At 34.3% G+C, this 9,568-nt stretch overlaps 1 protein-coding gene across 2 annotated transcripts in view; it reads left to right on the forward strand.

The window, feature by feature from the left end:
• Positions 1-618: 618 nt before the first annotated feature.
• Positions 619-9,568, forward strand: part of LOC106460123 (zinc finger E-box-binding homeobox 1-like) — a 138,996-nt gene continuing 130,046 nt past the window's right edge. For both annotated transcript variants that reach the window (XM_013919806.2, XM_022386772.1), the window contains exon 1: positions 619-947. In XM_013919806.2, the coding sequence (XP_013775260.1) occupies positions 881-947 (67 nt within the window). In that variant the 5' untranslated portion in view covers positions 619-880. The remainder of the gene's footprint in view (positions 948-9,568) is intronic.

The raw sequence follows: 9,568 nt of genomic DNA on the forward strand, positions 1-9,568 counted from the left end.
TCTGAAGAAGAGTTGGGGATTATTAACAATAGTACTTTGTTCCATATTTCGTTATTGTTATTAATATGGAGTTTTGTTATTTGTGTGTGTGTATACATAATATATCTTTTCAAAAAGATACTTATTTAAGAAAGACGTAATTTCTTTCAACCCTTTTTTCTGGCAGTTTACTAGAATTTGATTTTTTCGGTTGTGTTTTGACAATAATTATACATATAAAAACATCACCACTATCGTGTATTATTTATTAAATGCTTTTTAACTTTCTAAAGAAATGAAATACTAAAACTTCATCACAGAACTGTTAACATCGAATAATTAAAATCGTATAAATCTCTCGAGTTTAATATAAAACAAAACTTCTGGGTCAATCAGTATATTTAAAATAAACTTGAAATGTGTACAATTCTTTTCAAATAAAATAATAAAGTATTTTGAAGAGAGCGCCCTGAAAACAACAAAAAAAAACTAAGAAAGCAAAACTAACTCCTTTTGGATGTTAGGCGGAGCAACCTGATAGGTACGAAGTCATTGACCAATCATAGCAAGCGTGAACTAACCAATAGAAACTCCTCACACGTGAAGAGTCATTGATTAGGTCACTTGTCTCCAGGCTCGTTTCAGCATCATCTTCTCATAAAGGCTAACGTTGTCTTACCTACGTTGTTTTTACGAGGATACTATATTGTGATGAATTTTCGTTGCGATGCGACGAGCGTGTACTGAGTTCTTATTCATGCTCATCATAAAAGCGTTTTGACTTCCTGAATTCGTCAACATTAATGTTGTATAAAACGTTTTTAGGTGCATCACTATTATTATTAAGACCTAAGAGGTATGAAAAATATTTTAAACTGTGTAAGATAATAAGCATGATACGATGGCAGAACACGTGGCTAGGTGTAAGGCAAGAAGACGAAAACAAGCTAAGCCTCGCAAAAATAACGGTAAGGTGTTTATCATCCTACGACTACTGTGTGTTATTTGTACTAAGACGTTATGTATTTGCATATAAGTTAAACATAAATGTGAAGTGACATTGATAGCATCAAGCCCAGACTTACACTGGCAGCATGTATGTTTTTGAATTATAGTTTATGATAGTGATGTTCAAGTTTTTATAACGTTACTTTTATCGTGAATAGCTTGGGTTTGGACTACACATTCTGACGCTGTAACAGTGTAAAGGCAGTAAGCACGTGAGTTTTCGGCGGGTATATGAGCGCCCTCAGTGGCAAAGAGTTTTTTACACGTTATATCTAAGGCAGGAAACATCGTTAAAAAAAGAAAACTCACGAAACAGTTTATAATTTGAAGCGATATTAAGGAATTTCTGAGTACAACATATAGTTAAGCATAATTGTGTTACTACTATTGGAAATGTGGTTACCATAGTATTACTAAGTTTACATACTTCATATGTTTTATTAGTATTACTATTAAGCAGTACAATGGTAGAATTATGTTTAAAATTGATTTAATATTGAAACGTGCCGTGTTTTCTACCATTTCCAAATTTAAACGTCTTGATTGTAGCAGCTTTATTCTTGAGTTATTAGGACAAAAGCTGGCAGGCTTGTTAATCTTTAAAGTTTCAGAATCTTTTATTCCAATTTGTGAAGTTTTTGACTAAGTGAGAGTTGTTAATTTAAATTTTTTGAAGAAACAAAAACTGGGAATGAGTGGGAGTCAAACCTGCGAGCCTGTTGGATGTTTCATAACCCAAGGCTGAAACTTGTGGCATTCGAAAGTTGACCTGTAACCACAACTAGTAGTATAGACACACTTTGTGTAACGACTTTAATATCATGCATATAGAGTAGTTCCTGATTTGAGATTGAGTTTCCAATATTAAAATGTTGCTCAGGTTGTGAAATATTCTTGGAGATTGCATACAGTCTAAATCCTTGCTGATTTGTGGACCAGATGTAATGTATTAACACGGCTTCTAAGTATAAAGATTATTATAAATAAAGAAGAAAGAATTCAGAGAATTATTTTACAAAGTGTTGACAGTATTATGCCGTGAAAGGAAAACTCAGATCATAACGAGTATATCTAAAACCATGTTTACATCAGTTTTTCTTTTAACATAAAACGAGGAAAGTTTAATCGTAATAAGAGAAAGTGAATGAAACTTGGTGAATTTTAATTAAATATATTTTCAGCCAAACTAACGTTTGTATGAAATATAAAGATTTTCCGTTTGATTCAAGTAAACTTTGCTTAACTTAGTAGACCTTTTGAAATCTTTTGATGGCAATGTGACGCTTGTGAGTCTGTAGAGAATTAATTATCGTATTGATATAGCACCAGAAGTTTTGTGACGTATCGAATATGACGTGATTCTGACATCACTTAATTATAGTAAGATCTTCGGTTAAACAAAAATAACGACATAACCTTTGGAGTCACGAGAAGGCAGCAACTGTGACAGAGGGTTTGAATTTTGATTCCAGTGACAAATTAGATTATATGATGTACATACAAAATGTCTTTAAATTATAAAAAGAAGTAATAACTGATCACGTTTTTTCTGTTCCTATTTCCGGAACGGATATTGCAGCTAAAATTATCTAAAGGTAAAGTATATTTTTAAGTTCAGTTTTAAGTATGACATAACACTAACTCATACTTAGCCATCCTCAGTAAAAAATAAATTCTGTATAACACATAACAAAAGATATATATATATATATATATTCGTACACTTGGCGAGTTGTTGTATTATTAGGCCTAACGATTTATCTACGTTTGAATTTAAAATTACAAACAAGCACATTGATAGTTCAATATTGGTCGTGATATTTGTTTTCAATAATATTTACTGAAAGTTTGATTGCTACTGATTAACGACAAATATAACAAGTACACTTTTATAATATTATTATAATTCCCATCAATACATAAAATATTGTAAAGGAAGGTGTATGTTGACATAAAAGTGTGATTTTTATATTTGTTTGTTTTTTTGTCCAAAAGATTTAATCTAATTATACTTCAGGTAAACGTGTTTGATCCAGCTTCTCGATAAACGTCAAATATATAAAGATAACTCATTTCATTACTTTAATATATTTTAAAAAGGTATTAATTTTGATTACTTTCTAAGAAGAAAAAATGTTTTTGTTTTTCCTTTTTGTCTGTGCTTGTAGTTTTGCCGATTGAAAACCTTGTCGTTTATGGACTCGTCTCACGTAATAATTTCTATTTCGTATAAAGTGCACCAATATTAATTTCATGTGTCAATAGTATTAGTATAATTAAAGGTGAATATATATATGTGTGTGTGTGTGTGTGTGTGTGTGTGTATTCTTACAGAAATTTTATTTAAATAAAGAACGAGTCTAAGTTTTACAAAATGTCTCCTAGTTGTTTGAATTAGACGTTTTTACTTAATTCGCTTGGTTTGCTAATCTTTCGGTTTGTTTTCAGTACGTTTTAAGATTCTCCCTAACAACGCATGTTCCGCTGGACGCGACACAAAAATCAACGGTATGGATTTTATTTAAACCAGTCCATTTACACATGTAATGAGATTTCAAGAAGTAAAGAGGAGAGTGAGTCCAGATGGACTAGAGTATCTTGTCCTTTTTTTCTTGGTCAACTTGTTAAGCTATTATAACATTGTTGATCAAATCGTGTTCTTTTCTACCGTATTTCTATTTTGCACATCCTTCAAGAGATAGTGCGTACAAATACGGTGCTTCCTGATGGCTCAGAGGTAAATCTGGGAGCTTATAACCTTCAAGATCGAGTTTCGATACTCGCCGTTGGCACAGCACAAAAAATAGTTCATTGTGTAGCTTTGCGCTTAACAACAAATAAACGTGACGATAAAGAAGTTAAGAAGATAGCGTGATAATAAGGTCAGTTGATTTTCTGGTTAAGTTTTCATAGTACGCATGTGCAATCTTACCTACGTAAGTAAAAAAAAAAAAGTTAAGTATAATTTCATCTGCACCATGATTTAAAAAAAAGTAATTGATATGAACCCTCCAATTACCGATTTATAATTATAACTGTTTGATGGCGTTCCGTTTCGGTTTTTGTTGCTAGAGGGGACTGAAGTGATTGCTCAGAAAATGTTCAATCTACCCTCTACCCTTTCACTCTCGTGCAATATTGAGTATCGCTGTTATGAGGGCGGAGGATGGTAGGTGTTGTTTAGAAGAAATATTTTTTGGGTGCCTTGATTTTATCTTATTTCTACTTTCGACTTCATTACGTCTTTTTAAGGGTAACTGCCTTCCCATAACTGGCTGCAGGCAGTAAGAGTTGAGACGTTGTGGGTGCAGGCACTCAACTCTGTACCCTTAATGAATTTTCTACGACTTCTAACTAGTTTCTCATCTGCTTTTTGGATTTTGTCTGATATATGGGATATCCCCAACCATTTTGGGTGCTATTACCACAAGCAATCTCCGTTATGACTTTTGGATTATGATCGGAAAGTGCAATTTTTGTTTTGTTTTTTCAATAGAGTTTTGAATTTAGCTTATATTAAGTTCATTATTGTTTTATAGTGCTGATTTTGATCGCCTATTGACAATTAATGTAATTGTTATAATAGTGTTGAAGCTATTCCTTATATAAACACACACCACGGTCCTGACTCCTGGGAAAGTCGAGCAGACTTATTATTTGCTTTTGGTTTGTTTATCACGTGCTTCTTCCTCCCTCAGTCGCCTAATGTGTCCGCCCGCCCGCCAGTGTTGCCTGGATTATCTCAACGGTTTGCGGCTTCGGGTGAAAGGAGTTTCGAAAGACGACGAGTTTATATAAGACGTCCTATTTATTTAATAAAACATTTTTTTATTCAGATTTTAAGCCAGAATTGATGTGATAACAATGAAAAAAAAAACAACCTTTTTATGTCCTTGCACGTATATTGTTACGTCACAGTAATCATATTGGGTGAATTTCTGGGATTAGTGTTTGATGTTTATGGTAGTTAACTTTAGATAGACCGATCGAATAATTCGTGTTTTCGAGAAATTAATGACACAAAACCTAATGTTAGTTTACACCGAACAGCAAAAATTTATTTTTGATTTTACGGATTCGATGCGAGATCCTGGCTTTAGGATTAAGTGCACAGCTTGCTCTGATCGAAAGTTAATATTAAGCAAGAAATTAATTATAATTGGTGTATTTTCGCTAACTACTGTTCAGATTTCGGACGAAAGGTCAAGAGAGCATGGAATTAACTTACAGGTCAAAAGAACAAAGCTGTAGCAAAGGTCAAATACGTATCACTGTTATTGCTAGGTTTTAGTCCAAATTGGTAAAATGCTAGTAACTCGTTATGATTTGGTTTGTTTGAAGTTAAGCACAAAGCTACACAATGGGCTATCTGTGCTCTGCCCACCACGGGTATCGAAAACCGGTTTCTAGCGTTGAAAGTCCGCAGACATGCCGCTGTGCCACTGGGGGGCAACTCGTTATGAAAAGAAAGTTTTTTTTTTTTCAAGTTCGTTACGCCTTATAAATATATATATTACGTTTATCTGTAAATCACTAGAAACTATAGTGTGTATAAAAAAAAATTATGTTTTAAAAATATACATTATGTTGCAATGATTAGTGGAGGGGTGACCTGCATTTCAACGATGATTAGGGAATGAAAGACGATGATTAGTGTACCGCCATCTTTTTTTTTTCTAGAGAGAATTTCAAAAACACTTTGTCAATTTTAGAACTTTACAGCGAACCATAGTAATATGAGTTGTCTTACCTTAACGTTCACACTTAATGAAACAAAATACGGTGTAAAAAATAGCATTACTCAATGAAAGAAAATACGGAGTACAAAATAGCATTACTTAATGAACCAAAATACGGAGTAAAAAATAGCATTGCATGCTATATTTTGATAGTAAAATATAGACATTTTCCTATCAATTGTCTTAACATGCACATCAAATGAAACAAAATACCAAGTAAAAATAATATTGAACATTTCATTTTTATAGTAAACTATAGCAATTATCTTAATGTTTACACCAAATGAAACAAAATAACATTGATTGTTTTTATCTTTTCGTAAATTATTTTAAACGTTAACGCAAAACCAAACAAAATACGGAGTAAAAAATGGCATTGAATGTACGCCTACTGTATGCTAGAAAATAACCCGAGTTTGTTAAACCACTAAGTCATTGTAACTATACAGTCAGTATTATTAGGGATTTCAAAGTGTAGTATGGCGCGTGCCGTACCTTTTCTTCTTTTGATCTACTGCTCGGCACGTGCCAGGTGGTCTCATAAAAGCGGCAGCTGATTCATTTGATTACCCTAAAGGCCTAAGGGACGATAGGTAAGCCAGCGGAAACCTAGCGCTCAATTCATTCACCGTCACGTCACGTTGGGGGTTGCCTCGCGCCACAAAAGAAGTGGAGTGGGGTGCTCAGCTTACGGTGTTAAAGACTGCAATTCTCTAAAGAATAGTTATTCAATTTTACAATTGTTCGCTTTGGGACAACCAATAATGCAAATGTTCAGTGTACGAGTGAAGCACGTATCTTGAAAGGATTATGAGAAGGATCAGGCCCAGCCTGCGAGTAGTCGTACACCTTTAACCGCAGCCTGCACTGGATGAACAAAAGAAGAACGTTGAAAGGTGTTCTGATTTGATTGAGTGATCAAATACTAACGACTGCTGGTCTACCCGCCAGATGGAATATCACGTTATAGAGTTTAAATCAAAATACGCGAAAGGCATAATTAATATTGGAAGACACACACAGGCAATTCAGATTGAGAAATCTATTGATATACATCTGTGTAGGTCATTGATTTAGTGTTGGAAGACATGCGTGACGTAGGCGAATCGGGTGGAAAATTCTGTCTCTGTGTGTGAAAGTCAATGATTTAGTGTTGGAAGACATGCGTGACGTAGGCGAATCGGGTGGAAAGTTGTGTCTTTCTGTGTGAAAGTCAATGATTTAGTGTTGGAAGACATGCGTGACGTAGGCGAATCGGGTGGAAAGTTGTGTCTCTCTGTGTGAAAGTCAATGATTTAGTATTGGAAGACATGCGTGACGTAGGCGAATCGGGTGGAAAGTTGTGTCTCTCTGTGTGAAGGTCATTGATTTAGTGTTGGAAGACATGCGTGACGTAGGCGAATCGGGTGGAAAGTTGTGTCTCTCTGTGTGAAAGTCAATGATTTAGTATTGGAAGACATGCGTGACGTAGGCGATTCGGGTGTAAAATTGTGTCTCTCTGTGTGAAAGTCAATGATTTAGTATTGGAAGACATGCGTGACGTAGGCGATTCGGGTGTAAAATTCTGTCTCTGTGTGTGAAAGACGTTGGATTAGTATTGGACGACTATCGCAGATAGTCCTCGAGTATCTTTTCGCGAAATTCAATAAACAAACAAATAATACAATTATCTTTTGTTGTGTGTGTGCGGATTGTGTCATAGCTATTCTCACTATTATTAATATTAACTTCTGATCAGAGTAAGCTTGCGCTTAGAGCGAAACTAAAAATCAACGTGGTAATCTGTATAGCTAATTAATTACATGTACTTTTCTTACGTTTTTAGCTTTGTATAGATTAGAATGCAATGTTTTATCAGTTAGATACTCTTACTGTTAAAGACATTTTCGGTCGTAATCCCAATAATAACTCACGAGATTCGGTCTCCTTAGGTCACTTTACATATTTTAAGCTGACAATGGGAAAAACAATCTTTATAATAACAGTATACTAATAAACAATAAATGGAAATAAAAAGTAATGACTTTGAATATAGTAAATAATATAAACAATACTGTTGATGAAAATAACAATAAGTGAATAATATAGTATACCTTACATAGATAACATAGAAAACCCATTAAGCCATCCATACGGTCTAGCGTTATTATTTTTAAGTTGTGTCGAATTTGTATCAGTACCGTTCTCCCAGTACAACAACAAGAAACATGTTTATGAACATGTAGAATAGTTCAAATATTCAAATCATTGCCGAACTGTCCCTGAAAATGTAAGTACGTTAAATGTAATACAAAGAAAACAGCATGCGAAATGTAATATTTGTTGTGTGTGACAATTTACTTTAACTATTCCGAATAAAGGTAATTACACGAAATAACAAGTGATGTTAAAACCTACGTAAAAGCCGGAAATGAAACTTCTGGAAAGTTAACTAAAAATAATAATGCTTATTAAGGAAAGCTACAGTAGTTGTTAATATGTCACATAAAGTAATTATCAAAAACTAATCTTATTAAACTAATGATGTAATGTCATACTATATACGAAACTGGTATATAACGAATATTAACTACATATAATAATATCTTAAACTTGCGGGAGGTTAAAACCAATGGTGGTTAATTGTTCGCTGTTTATCCTAAACCAAATCAAGAGGATGATGAGGTGATAGTTTTTAAATTTGGTTGTAAAACTTCTAAATCTATAATCTGTAGTCAGAATATTGTTGAATTTCTGACAGAATTGAGCGCATTTTATGCTTAAGATGCACAATGAAAAACCCCAGTTCTGATAACAGGGGGCACAGTGGTATGTCTGCGGACTTATATATCACTAGAAACCGAGTTTCGGTACCCGTGGTGGGCAGAGCACAGATAGCCCTTTGTGTAGCTTTGTGATTAATACCAAACAACAACAACTGATGAAAGGGATATCTCATAGGATCACACACACAAAAGGTGCAATCAGTTACACAAGAAATACTCTAAACTCTAGCGTTTGTTGTTTTTCTTTAGGAGAAATCTTGATTATGAAAAAATGTAGTGAGTTAGTGAGCTCTGTCCACAAAGGCCCGGCATGGCCAGGTGGTTAGAGGGAAGGTAGCTAGTCATCACCGCCAACTCTTGGCCTACTCTTTTACCAACGAATAGTGGGATTGACCGCCACATGATAACGCCCCCACGGCTGAAAGGGCGAACATGTTTGATGGGACGGGGATTCGAACCCACGACCCTCAGGGTTCGAGTCGATCGTTTTAACCACCTGGCCATGCCGGGCCTTTGTGAACAGAGCTCATTAAGTCACTACATTTTTTCATAATCAAGGTTTCTCCTAAAGAAAAATAACAGTCTATTCGCTAGAGTTTTGAGTATTTCTTGTGTACTTAATTGTGGATAAATGTATTTGTCCGTCTAAAAAAAAACCATGATAATTTGGTATAAAAATATCATCTATGCGACTGATGTACAAAGTTTTAATGCAGTCTTTCTTAGGTAATGTACGAAAATTTTAGTCTGAATAAATACAAACGTGCAACTCGCGAGATAAAGTTACCTCTCATTGGAATTCCCTGTAACTGTTGAAATACATGCTGGATACAATATACAAACGTATTATCAAGTAAAAAAAATAAAAAATACGAGGCCTGAAAAACTTGATTTAATGTGAAACGTAATAATGTCTGTGAGTGTAATTGTCGTAGAACGTTCAGTGTTTAATGTGCATTAAAGTGTGTTTCTGTGAGTGTAATTGTCGTAGAACGTTCAGTGTTAGTTAATGTGCATTAAAGTGTGTTTCTGTGAGTGTAATTGTCGTAGAACGTTCAGTGTTTAATGTGCATTAAA

Source organism: Limulus polyphemus, unplaced genomic scaffold (genome assembly GCF_000517525.1).
Source record: "Limulus polyphemus unplaced genomic scaffold, Limulus_polyphemus-2.1.2 Scaffold714, whole genome shotgun sequence".
NCBI lineage: Eukaryota > Metazoa > Arthropoda > Merostomata > Xiphosura > Limulidae > Limulus > Limulus polyphemus.